The 21,115-nt window shown below is 35.2% G+C and overlaps 1 protein-coding gene across 2 annotated transcripts in view; it reads right to left on the minus strand.

The window, feature by feature from the left end:
- LOC149797390 (scaffold protein ILK-like) overlaps positions 1–21,115 on the minus strand; it is an 87,383-nt gene that overhangs the window by 65,715 nt on the left and 553 nt on the right. For both annotated transcript variants that reach the window (XM_089962166.1, XM_089962165.1), the window contains exon 2: positions 5,719–5,884. In XM_089962166.1, coding sequence (XP_089818292.1) covers positions 5,719–5,884 — 166 coding nt within the window. The remainder of the gene's footprint in view (positions 1–5,718; positions 5,885–21,115) is intronic.

Raw genomic sequence — 21,115 nt, forward strand, 5'->3', positions numbered from 1 at the left:
TAAACCTCATCACAACCCAAAAAAAACCAGCTACATACTGTCAGCAGAAAGAATGAGTTTGATATCTTGCTGGATCCTGTCTAGGCCATAAAGATGAGCTGTATTCATACAACTTATTAGCTGACTCTGAAAACATTATTCCCCTCATGGACACATCGACAATGGAGAACAGGCATTCCCACATTTCGTTTTTATTACAAATCCGCTCTTTCATGCTTTCCATAACATTTTACTGAAAATGGAATTCAAAATAAATCTGGCCACATAAAAGCTTAATTAGATGCATTTCAAGTTGCAATGTGCAGATGTTTGTAAAAACATCTAAACAGCTGCAGTATTAGTTTGCATGTTGGATGTACATGTACTGAAAGAACATCCATATAAAATGAAATGAGTAATATATCAACAGATAAGACCAAAAAAAACCACCAAAAGCAACAAAAAACACGAAAAAGCAAAATTTTAGGTAAATTATGTTTTCTGCAAGAACACTTACCCAGTCATATTATGTTAGGAATATTAGCCTACTACCTTGCAAATCCAGCCCTCCTAAAGACCAAAAAAACATATTATCCTATTTTTAGATAGACAAAGGGCAGTAACTATTGCCTATTATCTTCCCTTGATACCACAAGGTGTCGCCAATTTTGCTTAGCGAGACATAAATGCAGATGCTCACATGGCCAGGTGGTTGGGAGGGTTTTAAGTTATGTGATTGGGTAATTATTCTCAGAGAAACATAATTTACTTAATATTTTGCTTTGAATACATTCCCCAATCACGTTATGTTAGGCAAATAAGTAATAGGAGGAGGGGATGCTGACCATCTGACCTTTACATACGGTATACTTCGGGGGATGACTGGTTGGATTCCCCTTTTGAATGATAACCCATTCTCATAATGACACAAGCAACACAGCCTGGGATTTTTTGATTTGGGACTTTTTTATGGTTGAGAAGATAAAGTTGAAATCTTCTCACCTACAAAAAGTTTCACTGATGAATCCAGCAAAGCTAAAAGGCTCATTTGGGTCTGGTGGCCATCTATGCTGCTGCCACTAGCTCAGCAGATCCAAGTTTGTCTGTGCAATGCAAAATTTCTGAGATAAACCTAGAGAAGGTTGACTCTGCATGCCAGCCAACAGCTTCTATAATATCTTGGATCTAAATGTTGCATTTGAGAGCCAGGCTCATAGAGATGGCTTGAGACTTCTGAGCAGTAATCTACGTGAGGCTACTCTGATCTAGTGTGATGTCAGAGTACACCAAGCATATGACCCTCTTTCAGCCAGGAATAAACATCACAAAGGATGCTCAGGGCTCAAATTTAACACAAATTTCCTTGTAGCCAGAAGGACTAGTATATTGAGAAATTTACTAGTCCTGCCAAATCTTTACTAGTCCTGTTCATAAAACATTGTCAAACAGCTTTCATGTACATTTACCGATTCAATTTTAAAGTTTGAACAACAAAACTGGATGTTTTCTGGGTGTTTGTTTTTGCAAATTGCGTACACCAGTTACACCACATAACGTTCCTTTCCTCGTCATAATTCAGCCATTCCGTCTTTTGTCCATTTCTTCTGAAATTTTCCATTATGCTTTTCCCTATCATAAGAATTATTCCTCATCATTCTCATTCAACTTTTGCTTTTCTTCTGGTGGCTGAACACTTTCTATCAAATGCCACATTCTGCCTGTCTTATAATGAGGGAATTGTGCCTTGTTTTGAAATACGAGATGTTATAGTATAGCTGACGTGAACTATTTAAAGCAAGAAAAGGAATGGCACAGTGTCCTTTATATAAGACAGTCAGAGCTAGAAACACGTTTCAAAACACGTGTCTTTGTCCCCTCCTACAATTAAATGGCCTCTCCCTAACAAAGACTTAACTTCAGCGAATGTTCTGCATGATCAAAGCAGTGGCTATTGTAAACACTGTTATAAAATATTAGCATCAGAAGATAGTGTTAGTTTCAGCTTGGAAAAGGAGTGTTCCCATCAAACGAAGCCATCTGACACTCGGCTCATTGTATTTAACAGCTCCAATTACGGTATCATAAGTCGTAAGTTTGGTAATTGTTCCTAATTAATTGAACCTCAGTGTATCGTTGAAATTAATAATAAGGCGGAAAATTTTCAAATCTTAGATGCCCATGCTCAGAGATATTAATTCCCAACAAATGTACGGCATTCTGCTTGGATATATCCACATGTATTCAATTATTTGTTCATTCTTGTAAGGGAAAAATATAAAAACTATTCTTATCATCATAGAAAAAGTAGTTGTATGGATAGTATGTGTCAATAACGTAATCATAATAAACTGATCTAATTCTTATACTTACTGCGATAGAAATGTAAAATTTGTAGTTTCCTGTTTGTGACTGTTGGAGCATTTGGGTAGCGAGCAAAAAAAAGAGAACCTTAAACCAAAAAGCGTGCAAACTAATTTCTTTAAATAATTTTTGCCGTATTCTTTTGTGTGGTATACCGCTTTATAGTTTGTTACTGTGGTCAAGTGAATAAAGTGTGATACCACATAATTTTTTCATTTAATTAGTTATCAGATTAATTAGGATCAATTACCAAACTTCCGTTGTTAATGATGGCACCATAATTTGCACTGTTAAGTGAAATGCACAAAATCAAAACACATGCTATGAATTTGACTTTTGTGAACAATTTGCATACATAGTCAAAGCTTAATGGGATGATGGATTTCATTTTAGGGATACATTCTTATGAGATGATGGATTTCATTTCAGGGATACATTCTGATGGGATGATGGATTTCATTTTAGGGATACATGCTTATGAGATGATGGATTTCATTTTAGGGGTACATTCTTACGGGATGATGGATTTCATTTCAGGGATACATTCTTATGGGATGATGGATTTCATTTTAGGGATACATTCTTATGGGATGATGGATTTCATTTTAAGGATACATTGTTATTGGATGATGGATTTCATTTTAAGGATAAATTCTTATGGGATGATGGATTTCATTTTAAGGATACATTCTTATGGGATGATGGATTTCATTTTAGGGATACATTCTTATGGGATGATGGATTTCATTTTAGGGATACATTCTTATGGGATGATGGATTTCATTTTTAGGGATACATTCTTATGGGATGATGGATTTCATTTTAGGGATCCATTCTTATGGGATGATGGATTTCATTTTAGGGATACATTCTTATGGGATGATGGATTTCATTTTAGGGATACATTCTTATGGGATGATGGATTTCACTTTAGGGATACATTCTTATGGGATGATGGATTTCATTTTTAGGGATACATTCTTATGGGATGATGGATTTAATTTTTAGGGATACATTCTTATGGGATGATGGATTTCATTTTTAGGGATACATTCTTATGGGATGATGGATTTCATTTTAGGGATACATTCTTATGGGATGATGGATTTCATTTTAGGGATACATTCTTATGGGATGATGGATTTCATTTTAGGGATACATTCTTATGGGATGATGGATTTCAATTTTAGGATACATTCTTATCCAGCAGCTGAAAAATAATTTGCTTTTGTTGAGTTGTGTATTTTAAATCTAGAATGATTAGTCTTCAAAGAACATAAAAAAGTAAGTTTTAAGCATGCTATTCTAATCCATTTTTAAGGATTTTTTAAGGTGAGATACAAATTTCTCCACATTAAATATTTTAGCACCTTTTTTGTGAGATTTATAAACACTTTCAATCCTACACATCACACTAAATGTCTTAAGACATAATTTGCAATGAACCAAATGGCATTCTTTATGTTCTTGATTTCTAAGGCATGATGCTTGGAACTCTGTCTTGCCAAATCTGCATCTGGGCATGTATATTCACACAAAAAAAGACAACATCCAGGCAAAACCCATGGTTAGCCGAAAATCACAAATGCCTCATTTAAGACTGCAATATCTTTTCTTGCAGCAGTTTTCATTTTGAATGTTTTCCTGACAGAATTCCTGGATTATATGACAATTTAAGCCCTTATCAAGGTTCATAGGATGCCTATAGAATTAAAAGGTCTTCATGGATCACAACGGACCCTAAAATACACAAGTGGCTTATCAGACACAGCAGTAAAGTATAAGTTCTAGAAATGCCAAACTTAATGTGTGTGTGTGATCAGGACTTTTAACGTAGCTTTAACAATTTTTCAGTTATGTCGCTACGATGTCTGCAGTGTGGCATTTTATAGTCATATTATCCTGACACCAGGCTGACCAGTCCTAACACTAACCTCTTAATGCTGACGCCAAGCGAGGCAGCTGTTAGTACCATTTTTGTAAGTCTTTGGTATGACTCGGCCAGGGTTTTGAACCCATGACCTTCTGTTTCAGAGGTGGGCGTTCTAACCACTAGGCCACCGGAGCAGTGCCAAACTTAATGAAACAGTTTTATAAATGTTTCAGCTCATATATGGCAAGTAGACATTTATATCTTAAGTTCAAAGTAGACATGTTTCATGGTGCAACTATGTTATATCCAGAATCATTGTTATATCACGAAGGGCACCAAAAACGGAAAAGACTTGTAGTCTTATGGCTAGATCCACATCTATAATCTGCCACATTGTCTTCAACATTCTTTCCTGGTTAGAAATAAGACAAAAGTAATTATATGCAATGGTGTCAGATTAAAATCACAAGCGAGTGAAATCTGAAATTGAAAAAACTTCATTTCAAATGCAGAGTGAGTTTTCCCTGTCCCAAAGCAATGCATATGATAAATCTATTAGTCTCATCATACAGGTGATACCATGAAAATGAATGCAGTAGGAGATGAAAAAGCATGCTTGGCAATGTTAAGAGATTTTGCCATAACATGCACAAAGCGTTTTTTCTAAGATTTTGGATAGGTGCAAATGTTATGGAATTGGCTGTGGTAAAGAATTATTTAAGCATCAAATTGGTTTTTTTTTTTCTTCAAAAAGCTTGTCAAAAATAAATCATAACAGACCATCAAGTTCACAAGCTATCCCTTCTGAAAAGAACTCTGGCACATATGAAGCACGTATTCCAATCATTTTATTCTCTGGCAGATATGCCAACCCCTAAACATGATTGACAGAAATCCTCTATTACATATCTGAGGATTGTAAACAACCCATATTGTATTTTCATGTGAGCCTATAATACCTCTACACAGAAACAATCAAGGTCCAATGACACTAAGGTCAAGGTCCAATGATAAATGGTGAACCCATTCCTCCAATTCCAAAACCCTGAACGCCACAAACAACTTGGGTCAAAACAATACATCATGAATATTATTTTTCAGCACAAATTATCTTCATCTTACATTTCTCATCTATGGAACTAAACACAGTCCAATTGAATGGTTTCTTGATATGACATTACAAATTTTTTCCATGAGAAATTATGACGTTTTAATGTACCAGTAAATCATACTGATGATGAAGTATTTTTTTCCCAACCTGTGTCCACATAGAAAATTCCCATTTAAAAATGCATCACACACAAATCTGATTACCCATAATTTCAGCAATATGATTTAGCATGCAAAATGTTAGCTAAAAATTTGTTATAATTCTGAATGGTTGGTATCTCTGTCTGAGTGGACTAGGTGCTACTTAACATTCAAATTAAATGTTAGGCTACTACGTCATTTTGGTCACATGATACATGCAATGCCTCTTTCATCTGACAGCAATTATTACAGACCATGAGGACTATATCTCCATGCCCATGAGCAGCAGCCAGATGGAGCGCTGTGTCATCCCCCATATTGGTAGCATTAATTCGGGCTCCACGCTGGATCAGCATGTCCACAATGTTGCCCTTACCCTCCAGTGCCGCCCAGTGAAGTAAGCTGAACCTGTGGTCATCACTAAAACAGATTAAATAATGATTTTAGCATTACAATTCCACATACATGCAATATATTAACAAAATATATAACCATGAATACAGTAAATGTATGGTTTGCATTTCCAGAAAATAAATTATAATTATGTTACCAGAACTTCAATGAGATCATTTAACTTTATTGGAATTTAACATTTGAATCTAACAGTCAACTTCATTTTGACATGTCAAGTGAAATTTTTTTATATGATTAAAAAGGCTGGACCTAACTCATAAAACCAGCACTAATGATAAAGGTTTTCAAGGTAAGTAAACAAAAAAAAGAAAAGAAAAATGTAGGTCATTATGACCGAGATTTTAATATAAACACTACACAGCTTCCAATGATTTTGTCTAACATATCCCTATAAATGCAAAAACTACATAAAAAAATCTGTATCTAATAGGTAAAGTTCAGTTTTTTTAAAAATGTACTTCAAAAACACCTTGATGTGTTATATACAGTACATGCATATAAATGTATAACTACAAATTATTATACAATTACTGACCTTTGAAGAATATGAAGTTTTATTCACCAGTAAAACAAATAGTGACCTTTTTGTCAGTCAAAATCATGTTTACTAGTTCATAAAATTGTATATTCCCCAAAGGTCTATACTGTAATTACTCTCCTACTTGTTCAACAAAGTGAAAATGCTGTTTCAACTGTTCAACAATAACAAAATGTTATGACACAACGACAGTGAAATATGAATATCATTTTAGCCAATAAAAAAGCACCTTTCATTGGAATTTTGTAATAGAATGGCTTAATGCACTATACTAATTTTGTTAGCTCCCACTTAATTTTTTTCCCTTCCAACCTAGATTTCTTTTCCTTCAAATTCTGCCAGAAACTGGTCCAAAAGCTCCTGTCAATAAGTGTCCCTGAGTGAACTAGTCCAAAAACTAATGTCCATAACGGGTTGTCACATTTGCCTGCCCGCGATTACGTAAGTCAGGAACAAAGGAATGGGTTAGCAGCCATTTGTATTTGTAGACCCAGCAGCTATCATAGTGATTCATGTTTGTACAAGAGCCCCACTTCGTTGGTTGTCAAAACTCAACATGTAGACATTGGGGCCATCAAATTGAACCAGAATTTAACAGTCATCTGGGCTGGGAATGAATTAGTGATTGTAAGCCATCGTACTGGTCAAGCAGCAATCTACTCCAAGGAAGCCACTCACGAACTGGCGGGAAAACCCTTAGTACATTCTAAGGACAGAAAGCTTCATAAACGTCAGTGAGTTATTTGCTCGATTGCTGCTGAATGTTATGACATTGTAATTGTAATTATGTGCAGTATGTATATTTACTTACTAGAATCGTTAGTATGTAGAATTACCTTTGTATTGTTTAATTTACATGCATACTTGAGAAATGAGCTATGATTATGTAGATTGCTAGCTCGTAGTCAGAATTAATATTGTAATTCGCTATTTGGTTACTTCGTAGTAAACTAGTGTATTTATTCATATGATATTCTAGATTTTGCAACTGTTGAATTGAATTGTAATTTTGGAAATGGTTGCAGTGTGTAAAATTGAATAATATGGATATTTGAATATTTGTGTACTCTTGTGGGAGTGTAATGTACAGAAATGCGTCTGTTGTGATATTGTTCAGAATAATGAGATTAAGAATGCGTGACCGAAGAAGTAGATAGCCTTTATCTGATGAATAATTGTTGATTTAGTGTGAGGCAAGATGGCTAACGAAACATACTAACATCCTTGTGTTTTTCGCAGGAAGCTTTTGGGGATAAAACTACCAGGTAGTTAAGTCCCGAGTCTCTGAGAGGGGAGACAGGATAGAACAAGGCAGTAGGCAGAGAACAAGCCTAGTTGCTAGAGAGAGAGAGAGACAGAAGGAGGAGAAAAGGAGACAAGAAGGGGAAGAGTATAGGAAGAATCGTAGTACGGAGAACGCCGGAAGAAGGAAAGGAATTGGCAGAGTTGAACACAGATGAGTAGAAACCAAATACAGGGGAAAGTCATCTCACACTATAATCATGTCATGAAATAGGTTGTTACATGGTCGAGAGGAAGAAGATTGGTTGAGAAATTAATATCGTTTAAATTGTATTAAATTATTATTCTTTTGAATTTCACCTTTGTGGTCTTAATAATTTAATTGTCGGTATTGCTGACTGGGGGCTCGGAGCTTTACCTCTATCACTAATTTCACTTCCTACAAAAACGAGCCTGGGTGGGAGTTCCATAGTAATTTAAATAAAATATTGGAAGCATCCCACCCCACCTCATAGCAGAACGTTACACAGTTATTTTCTGTCAAACAAGTGCCCCTGAGTTGACCAGTTCAAAAGCTCCTGTCCATAAGTTATTATCTGTGAAACAAGTGTCCCTGAGTGAACTAGTCCAAAATCTGCTGTCCATAACAGATGTTTTCTGTCGAACAAGTGCCTGTGAGTGAAACAGTCCAAAAGCTCCTGTCATTAACAGTGATTTTCTGTGAAACAATGCCCCTGAGTGAACCAGTTCAAAAGCTCCTGTCCATAAGTGACTTTCTGTCAAACAAGTGTCCCTGAGTGAACTAGTCCAAAAGCTCCTGTCCATAAGTTATTTTCTGTCAAACAAGTGTCCCTGAGTGAACCAGTCCAAAAGCTCCTGTCCATAAGTTATTTTCTGTGAAACAAGTGTCCCTGAGTGAACCAGTCCAAAAGCTCCTGTCCATAAGTTATTTTCTGTGAAACAAGTGCCCATCTTTCTTGTGTTGCTGTTTATTTGAGCCTAAACAAGTGACATAAAAATTGGGGAGCTTGTCCTAAGGATAATTTTGAATTTTGGATAGAATATTTCAGAAAACTTTGTTATTTGAAATTTGAATTCCCCAAGTTTTTGAAGTCTGTATCAGACTCTGACATAAAAGTGAAGGAATTAGAATCAAATTACAAGATGGCATTGGAGTTGGGGAAGTTGGAACTTCAGAAAGAAGAAAAAGAGAAAGAAAGGCAAATGCAATTACAAGAAAAACAAATGCAGCTACAATATGAGAAAGAGGAGAGAGAGAGACAGACAGGAAAGAGAGAAAGAAAAACAGATGCAAATGCAGTTAGATAAGGCAGAAAGAGAGAAAGAAAGACAAATACAGTTACAAAAAAAACAAATGCATTTACAAGCAGAAGAAAGAGAAAAAGAAAAAATGCAATTACAAAAAGAACAAATGCAAATAGATAAGGAAGAACAAGAGAAGGAGAGAGAATATCAATTTAGAATAAAAGAAATGGAACTGGCAAGTTAAAAGCACATTCATACATTAAATCCAAAATTAAGTTTTGATCTTGCAAAGAATATTATATGAGTGCCCCGTTTCAGAGAAAAAGAAACAGACAAATACTTTAATCGTTTTGAAAAAGTTGCGGAAAATTTGAAATGGCAGAGGGTGCATTGGACTCAGTTATTACAATGTGTACTCATTGGTAAGGCTAGTGATATTTACAATTCACTGTCAGTTCACCAAAGTGGTAACTATGATGTGGTTAAAGAATGCATCCTAATGGGTTATGAGTTAGTCCCTGAAGCTTATCGGCAAAATTCAGAAACTATAGAAAAGAAGCTGGACAAACTCATGTCGAATTTGTTAGAGAAAAATAGCAGTTATTTGATAGATGGTTCTTAGCCAAGAAAGTTGAACAAGATTATGAAAGTCTCAAACAACTTGTTTTACTTGAAGATTTCAAAAACTGTGTCCATAGTGATATTAAGTCCTATCTTGACAAGCATCAGATTGAAACCTTGTTAAATGCTGCTCAAGCTGCTGATGAGTATTCTTTAACTCATAAAGTTCATTTTATAAATAAGACTTCTACTCAACAGTCTTCTGGCAGAAAAGTATTTCACCTAATATTAGCCCTTACAAAACTCAAAATTCAGAGAAGCTTGATTCAAGACCCTTGTCTCTTCCTACATGTACTTATTGCAAGAAATAGACACGTTATTTCTGATTACTACAAATTGAAAAATAGGCATCAGAATCAAGACAGACCTCTTCCAAATGCTCTTATTTCTAAGAGGTCAAGGTCAAAGTCATGTACTGAAAGCAATACATTTGTTGGGTCTCATAAACCCCAGTCTTAGAACGTCCACCTCAGATGCGGGAGGTCGTGGGTCCGAACCCCAGGCCAAGTCATACCAAAGACTTACAAAAATGGTACTAACAGCTGCCTCGCTTGGCACTCAGGATTAAGAGGTTAGTGTTGGGACGGGTCAGCCTGGTGTCAGGATAATGTGACTGGGTGGGACATTATGCTACATGTCTGCGGTTTGATGCCCTAGTGCTAGATATCACTATAAATTGTCACACTGCAGACAACATAGCGTAATGACTGAAAAAATTTTAAAAATCCAAATCACACACACACACACACAAACCTCAGTCTGATTTTATTATGGAGAATTATGAACCATTCATATCAAAGGGTTCTATATAACTCTTGGGTGATCCGGCCGATCCTATCCCTATAAAAATTTTAAGGGACACAGGAGCTTCTCAGAGTCTTTTATTTTCAGGTACTTTGTCTTTTCTGAGAAGTCTTCTTCTAATGAGAGTGTTCTTATTCAGGGAGTAGAGTGCGGCTTTATTAATGTTCCTCTCCATTGTGTAAATTTGTCATCAGACTTAGTCTCAGGCCCTGTGACAGTCAGAACAGTCTGTTTTACCCACTGAGGGCATTCATTTATTACTAGGCAATGATCTAACTGGAGACAAGGTTGTGGTTAATCCACTTGTAACTGACAAGCCTTGCTTGGATCAGATCCAACTGAAAAAGAATTTCCTGATTTATTTCCAGCTTGTGCAGTTACCAGACCTATGGCAAAGAAAGCTCTCGAGAATGATGTTGATAAGGAAGTTATTCCTTTAGCTGACATGTGTATTGGTCAGACTTTTGATGAGGTCACTTTCACTCCTCCTTTGGATCAGTCAGAAGGTATTGATCATAGTGATCCCCTTTTAATGACTCATTCTCTTTATTCTAATCAGGGTGATAAATGACAATCACTTGTTGTCAAACAGGAAAAAGATCCTGAAATTTCATGTTTGTTTCAAAAGACCATTAGTTAAACTGAAGCTACTTTAGTTCCTGTCTGTTATTTCATTAAAAATGGAATTCTTATGAGAAAATGGAGACCTCCCAAGGTACCTGCTAATGACAAATGGTCAGTGAGCTATTAAACTGTAGTTCCATAACCTTACAGACAGGAAATACTTAGTCTGGCCCATGAAACTCCATTGGCTGGTCATTTAGGGATTAATAAAACTTATCACAAGATCTTAACTCACTTCTATTGGCCAAAAATCAAAACTGATGTTGGTAAATACTGTAGATCTTGTCATACGTATGAAATGGTAGGAAAACCCAATCAGACATGAAATGGTAGGAAAACCCAATCAGAAAATACCTAAGGCTCATCTACAACCTACTCCTGCCTTTGACAAACCAGTTAGTAGAATTATGATAAATTGTGTTGGTCCCTTACCTAAGACTAAGTCAGGTAACCAATACCTGCTGACCATTATGTGTGCATCAAAAAGGTTTTCCAGCAAGTTATATTGAATTAAGCATTCAACAATTAAAATCTTCGGCCTATCACCATGAGAGCCAAGGGGCATTAGAAAGATTCCATCAGACTTAGAAAAATATGATCGATCATATTGTTTGCGATGAAGGCATTCATTTACTATTGTTTGCTGTTAGGGAATCAGTTCAAGAATCTTTAGGTTTCAGTCCCTTTGAACTGGTTTTTGGACACACTGTGCATGGACCATTGAAGTTACTGAAAGAGAAACTTCTTTGTAATAATGATTCAGAAATTAATCTTCTTGATTACGCTTCAAATTTTAAGTATAAGTTGTCAATGTTTGTGAGGTCACAAGAGCAAATCTGCACTCTACTCGATCCAAAATGAAGTCAAGATATGATAAAAACTCGAAGGAAAGGAGCTTTCAGCCTGGTGATAGAGTCCTAGCTCTCTTGCCAATAACACAAAATAATTTTCAGGCCAAGTATTATGGTCCCTACACAGTTAACAGGAAAATAAATGATTTAAATTTCATCATAAAAACTCACATAAACATGCTAAAAGAGTATATTGAAAGAGGCAGCCAGGATAAACATGCAATTAATTTAATTGTACCTGACCTACTCAGTGAAGATTTATGTGATGGAATATCATCGGATTCTACTGATATTGGAGTAACAAATCTTTGGAATTCAGAAATTATGAAAGATCTGGACCAGAAACTTTCACATTTGCAAGAGCAAGAAAGAAATAGACAGTTATTATTTGAACATGAGCACTTATTTCCAGATGTTCGTACAAGAACAAAAGTTTCCATGATGTTGAAATTGTAAATTCTAAACCTGTCAAACAACACCAGTACAGGATGAACCCTCTCAAACAGGATTACTTGAAAAAATAAATTCAATATTTGCTGGTGAATGATTTTATAGAGCCCAGTAAAAGTGTCTGGAGATCACCATGCATACTTGTTCCAGGGGCCCCGAGTGGCAGGGTGGTCTAAAGCGCTCACCCTTACGGATCATTGCCATCTCACCTCTCTCTGTGTGGGTTAGACTCTTGGGCTCGGCCAATGTGGGTATGTGAGAAAGCTTGCCAGTAGCTTCTTGTGGGTCAGTGGTTCTTCCTGGGTTTTCCCTGGTTCTAACTCCACCATTTATACTGGCTGCCATGTATAGCCTATCTTGTGCTGAAAAATGGCATTAAACTCTACAACAACATACTTGTTCCAAAACCAGATAAAACTTTCTGTATGTGTACTGATTACAGGAAGGTGAATAGTGTGACAAAAACAGGTACATTTCCATTACCAAGAATCGATGACTGTATTGATAAGATCGAGAATGCCAAGTACCAGTATGTCACCAAATTTGACCTTTTGAAAGCATTTTGGCAAATTCCACTAATGGAAAGGGCAAAGGAAACTTTGGCATTCGTGACTCCAGATGGACTTTACCAATATAAAGTAATGCCATTTGGGATGAAAGGGTCGCCAAGTACATTTCAATGTCTCACGAATATTATTACCTCTGGTCTAGACAATTGTGATGCTTACATCGACGATGTCATCATCTACAATGACACCTGCAAAGAACATTTAGCAACAATTCGGAAATTCTTTGACAGACTCACTGATGCATGTTTGACAATTAATTTATCTAAAAGTGAGTTCTGCCGTGCTAGTGTAACTTTTCCAGGACACATCGTGGGACATGGACAAGTTAAATCTATAGATGCTAAGGTCAAGGCTATCTCTGAATTTCCTGTGCCTGTTAATAAAAAGCAACTGATGTGATTTTTGGGTATGGCTGGATACTATTGAAAATTTTGTGCCAATTTTTCTACAACTGCTGAACCCTTGACAAATTTATTGAGTAAGAAAATCAAGTTCCTTTCGACTGAAAAATGTCAGGAGGCTTTTTGACAACTTGAAAGTTATACTTAACAGTGCGCCAATTCTTACAGCTCCAAATTTCAGGCAATCATTTAAATGTCTGTTGATGCAAGTGATGTTGGGGTTGGAGCCGTTTTGATTCAAGAAGATGAAATTGGCATTGATCATCCAGTGTGCTATTTTTCAAAGAAATTAAATAAGCACCAAAGAAAGTATTCAACAAGTGAGAAGGAATGTTTGGCTTTGATATTGGCATTACAACATTTTGAAGTTTACCTAAGTTCAGCTCTTCTTCGATTATTCTATTTAGTGACCACAACCCCCTTACTTTCATCAGCAAGATGAAAAATAAAAATCAAAGACTACTAGGGTAGAGTTTGTTGTTACAGGAATATAATCTTTACATCAGGCACATCAAGGGAAAAGATGATTTTATTGCAGATGAACTTTCCCGTGTATAACAATGTATTATTTCATGAATTTATTTTATTTTTATTTTTCATTAATGTAAATTTATTCACTGGAGATGATACTTTTTCCAGAAAATAGTTGGACCTTGACTGTTCATTTTATAAACACAGGTGTTGATCTAGATCCTGATCTTGATTCAAAATTAGTAGCAACCACATAAATAAGTTCTATTTTTATTTTAAAATGATTGGTTGTTGTCGAGGTCATGATGGGACTATGTGTTTAAGATGTAAACAATTTTGTAATTTTATTTCTTAGAGTAAAATGATTGGTTTTCATCAGGGCCACACTGGGTGTACATGTATTTTACCAAGGACCTAATTTCTACGAGCTTCTAGAACATGATCACATGACCCCTTTTTTTTTTACATTTTAGAAGACGATATAACCTTTGTTTTGGAGAGATTTTCTCAGTAGAAGTTGGGCTGTTACACTGAAAGTTGTATGTTGTGCTATTTGGAGTTATTTAGAATTATTTGGATTCATAAGGATTAATTCTTTTTTTCTAGAAAATATGTGTGATCATGTGAAATTGTTGATCAAGGATAATTTTTATAAAAATTTATTCAAATTTCCAAAACAAGTGATAATTCTCATTTCTACAAGGAACTGTAGATTTCAATACTACAGATTACAACATACATCATCGTCTTCCATCTTGGATTCTTCATTGGAATTTGAACTTGAAATTAGTAGAACATTTTGTTATTACGACTTCAAAAAATTTTATTTTTGGAAAATAAATTATATTTATTTCAAAGCTTGTTGTTTTACAATCTTTCTTGTGTTAATGTTTATTTGAGCCTAAACATGGGACAAAAGAATATATATATATATAACAATTTGAACACTCAATTGCCTCAAAACACAAAATAAAAGTGTGAAGCTAGCCTGTGGATTTAGTGAAAATTGTCCCTGGGTCTGTAGTAAAGACATTTACATCATTCTGTTAAACTGTGTGGTTTTGTGTAGCAGTGTCTCGGGACATAACTTTAGAAGGAAAATACTTCAAGCACTCTGGCCTAATAAAAATGATTAATGAAAAACCACAACCCTACAATTTTTAAGCTGTACTATTTGACAAAGGTATGTGGAGAATGTAAGCCACTTCCTGCTGTGAAGCCAACAAGGAAATTTAACAATCTGCAAACTGAGCCTATCCTAGATTCCTACTAAGAAGGTAAACTCAAACCACTTAGTAACATTACAAGATGTATGCACTTATTTTTCTGTTCATCTGATGTACAACAAATTAACGTGTTGTTTTTGTCCATTTCTATTTCTCAAAAGAAAGAATTCATAATTGAATCACACCAGTATCAAATCCTTATCACAAAAAGTGTGCTTTCAGAAATTGCCCATTTTCAGTCCAAGTTCCCCTCTTTCCCTCCTCTCAGCAATAGCTGAAGTAATGACAAACTTTTTTTTAAAAAGAATATATATACATGCTAAAGACTCTGCAGAAGTACCTTCTGCCAATCCACATGACATTGCAAAATGAAGCTAAGGTCCAGTAACTGTACAAAACTTTTTTTTAAATAAAAGTATGACAATAAATAGAATAAAAGAATCTTCCCCAACCAAATGGAAAAAAGGAAGAACAACAGAAACTAAAACAGCTAATGAACCCAAAAAAGGAAAAAGTACAACAACAGCAACAACATAGACAAAAACATCAAAAGACTATAAAAGCAAAAGAGAAGTCATCAGAACAAAATGGGTAACAACAACACCATATACAACAACAGCAACAAGAAAGTCAAGGAATAGAAAAACAAGAATTTTAACAAATTAAAGGTCAAGAACTACAACAACAGCAGAGAAAATAAAAAGTGAGACGGAACCTGAAGACAAAAGAAAAACAAGACAAACTTAGGGAGAGATCGAAGAAGGAAGACAGTGGAGAGAGGAAAAAGAAAAGGAAAAAGGATGAACAAGAGAAGAATGGTAAAAGTTACTATCAACTAAATTATGATGAAGACCTAGAAGAGACAGTCTATGACAGCCAAGAGATGAACTATATTTCTGAATTTGTAATAAAATGAAAAAATTACAGGGAAAAAAATAATAAATTAAATTTTTTTATACTAATTTTACAATAATAAACTGTAACACCCTTAGGTAACAATACTTTTTTTAAAAAAAAAAGGGGGGGGACATCCTAACTGGCGTGAAAAAATCAAATAGGGACTAGCCCCCCTCCCCCACAGAATAAACACTATTTAATATATGTGCATCAAGCTGCCTCACACTTTCAACTCCAACATTATAGGATGAATATTTGACACCTCACTCACAGATGTGTTAAAAATCACATACGAGTCAAAGCTTGCCTAGTAACAAAAATTCAGTAACCACACACATCTCAATTATAGGATGCCATGCACAGTGTTGCACCTTGCTCAAGCTGTTAGGGGGTTACATTTTATGTACCTGTCTTCCCCTACGATGATCATAAAGATACAAGGAATTTAGGAACACTGGCATTTTATGGCTAGAGAAACTTCCCCACTCTAAATGAAGACAAGGGAGAGAAGAAGCTAAAATCTGTGTAAAAATATCAAGATTGTCTTGACACTTACCACCTTAGCAACTTGTCCATTACCACTCTGTGGCATAAATAAACATCGACAAGAAGGCCATAAGAGCATACTGAGCCCCTGATCAATGCATTGTCATTCGACCTTCGCCCCAAAGGTTAAGCAGTACATGTCTCAAAATGATTTCTTTTCTTTAGTACATTCTCTGGGTTTAGGAAACAACTGAATGAAGCTGTAACACAATTTTTCTATTACAAGAAAAAAACTGACAAACACAGTAATGTCACTTTTCTATGAATATGACCTTTACCTAAACATCAGAGTGGTTGAGTAAACAAGTCACAAAATAAATTGTCTTAATTTCATAATAATCACTTCTAAGTATGAGAAATCTCTATAAAGACACTTAAGAAATATAAGTAAATGAAAAACTTGAATGAAAACCTGTGACCTTTAACTCGTAGGCAAGCACTGTCTTAGCTTCATAATGATGAATTACTGCCAGATGGGACTAAAATCTAGGAATGTGAAATGATAATGAAACACTTTAACCAAAATCAAAAACAATGAAATAAAAAAATTCATTTAAATGTAAAAAGACTATTGGCTGATGTGGTCTGTTTTTGAATTTAAGGAGCTTTTCTTCCACTGCCTTGGCATAAAGGTCTTCCATATGCTGCAGTGCAGTTAAACTGCAATCATTCTAAGTAAGATGGATGCAGTAAAGCATATTAGTCAGATATACATATGATACTATAATAACTAAAATTAAAATGGTAGCTGTCTTTCTGAATGAAACAATACCAAACAAATGAGCAATATAGTACATGTACTTCAATACACATGAAAGTCACATCTGAAATCAGATTTTCTATTCCTCTGATGTGCTGAACATCAATGCTGTATTCCTGCAACACCAAACTTCATTTAAAAAATCTCTGATTTTCGTTTTTCATTTTGTCAGGGAAAGAGCTGGAATAATTTCCCTGGAGCTTGATGCTTTTGTTACATAGAAAAATAGCACACTGGATGATCCACAAAATTTGTTTCTTCTTGAATCAATACACCACCAACCCATACATCGCTTGCATCAACATACATTTAAACTGATTAAGTAAAATTTGGAGCTGAAATAGCTGGTGCACTCTTTAAGTATGGCTTTTAGTTTATCAACAGAAACACATGCTGACACATCTGTGACATTAGAATTACAGTTTTCATGTTTCAATACAAAAGGGTCTGTAACACTGACAATGATCGCACTGGAACCAAATTAAAATAGACAACTAAAAGACAAATTTCACTTGACAAAACTAATCATTACAGTGTTGTCACCAATTGGAATGAGAGCCATTTTCAATAACTGAAAGTTTATCAAATATTGTTACTGAGAATTTATGCATAAAAAAAAATGTAACAAAATACAGAAATTCTTATCAAAGTTGAGAATTTCATGAAGTAGATTCAAATTCCAGACACTAATTGGGGGGGGGGGGGGGGGGCTGAGTGACTGAGTGGTCTAAAGCACCCACTGTTACGGATCATTGCCATCTCACCTCTGCTAGGGTTTGAGTCTCGGGTTCGGCCAATTTGGGTATGTGAGAAAGCTTGCCAGTAGCTTCTAGTGGGTTGGTGGTTCTTTCCAGGGTTTCCTGGGTTCTTCCTCCACTATTTATACTGGGTGCCATGTACAGCCTATCTTGTGCTGAAAAATGGCATTAAGCCCTACAACAATAACAACATGAGCCAGACGCTAATTGTGTTTTACAATAAAACAAGCAATGTCAGGTTTTCATTTAGCAATTTTGATCAAGATATTCTTCAGTCAATGAATAAGGCTGAATTCTTTTGGTATTTTCTTGAGAACAAAAATGGATCCATTCCCACCCTCGCATTATAAGCAGGTTTGCAAATTATCTGGTCATGGGTTATTGGGACAGCTGTGTATAAGTTTCATGTACAGCAGAATTATTTGCCACTGAATAATAGAGCAGCATGGGATATTTATCAATACCATATTATCATCTTGAATGCATACACTGACTCTTTTTGACTGTGATAATAACTTGACATGAAATATGTAACGCATATCGTAACTGGTTCTCATATTTCACTGGTAGCAGGAGTTTTCATATTCAAGTTGTTTCATACCAGTTGGAGATTTCATTCCCAAAGGACAGTGATTTGTTCCTAAATGACTGGTTTCATAAACTATGCATTGGAGGTTTGTTATCTGATTATTCCCCTGAATAATTTAAAAATCACATGGCAAATAGCAGCATTTTGAAATCACACAGGATAATAAATTGTACTACTCAAGAAAATCTAATAATACGAAGAAAAAAAATGATGAACAACAGTTCAAAGCTGGTGTGATACCAGTCCAAGCTGGATTAAAATGTTCTACATTTTATAAATATACCTGAAACTAAACATTTTAACATTTATTGAAATGTTTTATTTGACATCCATAAATCCATAAATTGGGAGGGGGGGGGGGAATACAAGATTTAAATTACATCAAAGGAAAATACATGTTAGTATCTTACTGGTTGGATGAATATTACATCTTTTTTTGGTGTTTCTTTGGTTCTAATGGGATTTCATTCTGATGAACTGTAACTGGTCCATCTTGCATTAATGTGCAATGTACATTGCATTATGATATCAATTTTGTTATTGCCTTCTATTACAACAATAGCAGTATGTCAAAGTTGTAATAGTTTCATAAAAGGTATAATTTGTATATGCTGTCCGCTTTTCATAATCCAAATGAACAAAAAGATATAAAATACAAAAATATATAATAAAGTTTACACAAGGGTACAAATTTTACAACCGGCATCTATAAAAACAATCACACAGGAGTGAATATACTATAGCAGATATACCAGAATTGCCTCCCCTGTCTTATGGGAGAGAACCATTTTTTTATGCAGCCAATCTGATGTGTATATTAACAACACATCAAGACTATCATATAAACTATGCTTTTATAATTCAGTTACTGAACTGAGAGAGAAATATTTTCTTCTACTAATACTCACTTAATTTACTTTATTTCTTATCTGATTTCGTATTTTCTGGTTGTGATGTCAACAGCATCACATCATCACTAATCTGACTGAAGGTAATCAACACCCTAGGCTAACTTGATCTTTAGTTTTCATAAATTCCCAAAGTGAAGTCAAGCTTCACTTCTAGTGATGGGAATCGGGCAGAATTTCAACTTTGTTAAATAAAAGCCACTTTTTATGGCTGATCAAGCTTATGTAACTGAAATACTGTTGCAATCCTCCAAAATACTTTCATTCATATGTAATGTATCTATAAATTAAACTGAAAGAAATTATTAAAATGTGTTTAAATTTATTAAGTCAATAATTTAATAGTTTAATCTTGTATTCATGACTATATGTTCATAATTATGAAAGTATGCATCTGCAAAATATGGTATGATTTTATATTTGCTAGTTGTGAAGGGAATAAATAATTCTGGTCAACTTTTGAATTGGAAACCCTACTGAGCTTACCATTTGCAAAGGAGTTTTATTAACTTTGTGTTTTGTATGCAACTAAAATGTTGTCTACCTTTACAGAGTTTTACAATCGATAATCTGTGTGTGTCTGTGCGTGTAATTTGGATTTCTAATGTAGCTTTAACAGTTTTTCTGTCATATCACTACGATGTCTGCAGTGTGGCAATTTATAGTGATGTCTAGCAGGGGGGCATCATGCCACAGACATGTAGCATCATGTCCCACCCAGTCGCATTATCCTCACACCTGGCCAACCAGTCCTAATACTAACCTCTTCATGCTGAGCACCTAGCGAGGCAGATGTAAGTACAATTTTTTAAAGTCTTTGGTATGACTCGGCTGGGGTCAAAAACCACAACCTCACGCATCTGAGGCAGAAGCCCTAACCACTAAGCCACCAGAGAGGTCAAATAATTGATAATCGGAACGCTATTTACCACAATGTAATATATGTTTGACAAAAGTTAAATTAATGTTTATTTGCTATAACACAAGCACAGAAATTCTTCATAGCAGTTCAGATTTTTGGGTGTCAGAAGAGGGTGGGACTTTCCCATTTACTTCCATCTTTCATGATACACTGGCATACACAGAAACCTCAATGATGGCGAGGGAAGATTCTCATGATATATTATGATTTCAAATGAAAATCTGACTGTTTTAATGCAACTGAAGCTATCAAACAATAATTTTATTCCTGATATGGTAATAACACCTGTGTCAAATATAAATAAGGTTGCTTTAAGTGAAGTTTTATTTTTGGCATTTTGTACGAAAATAAATGCTGTCATAAATCACAAATATACATGTGTAAACATAACGTTGGGTAAAAATAGATATACTTTCATGCCAGCTAGTCCTATGCACAAAGCTTATTTACCACACCCATGAATTAATGAGAAGAAAAAAAAAGGAGAAAATAAAATTCCCCATAAGTAGCCTCTGCAGTTACTGCAAGCAGCTATTTCTGGACTGTAAAGTCTGGCAGGGGTTCAGCACAAGTTAGAGGATCACAAGGGAAAATTAACAGGTATTACTAACATCTACCCGTACAATCAGCAGATAAACTGAAAAGTTCAACAATGTGTATGCTTTCAGGTGCTTATGACCTCTGCATTTTAGAAACTCTACTGCTAGTGAATAAAACACATCTGAATAGACTAGAAGGATGAAAGCAATAACCATTAAGAAAGGGTGGGCTATGCAACCTCCCACACAAATCTG

This window comes from Sinohyriopsis cumingii, chromosome 6, assembly GCF_028554795.1.
Source record: "Sinohyriopsis cumingii isolate HCF-2022 chromosome 6, ASM2855479v2, whole genome shotgun sequence".
In the NCBI taxonomy this organism is placed as follows: Eukaryota; Metazoa; Mollusca; class Bivalvia; order Unionida; family Unionidae; genus Sinohyriopsis; species Sinohyriopsis cumingii.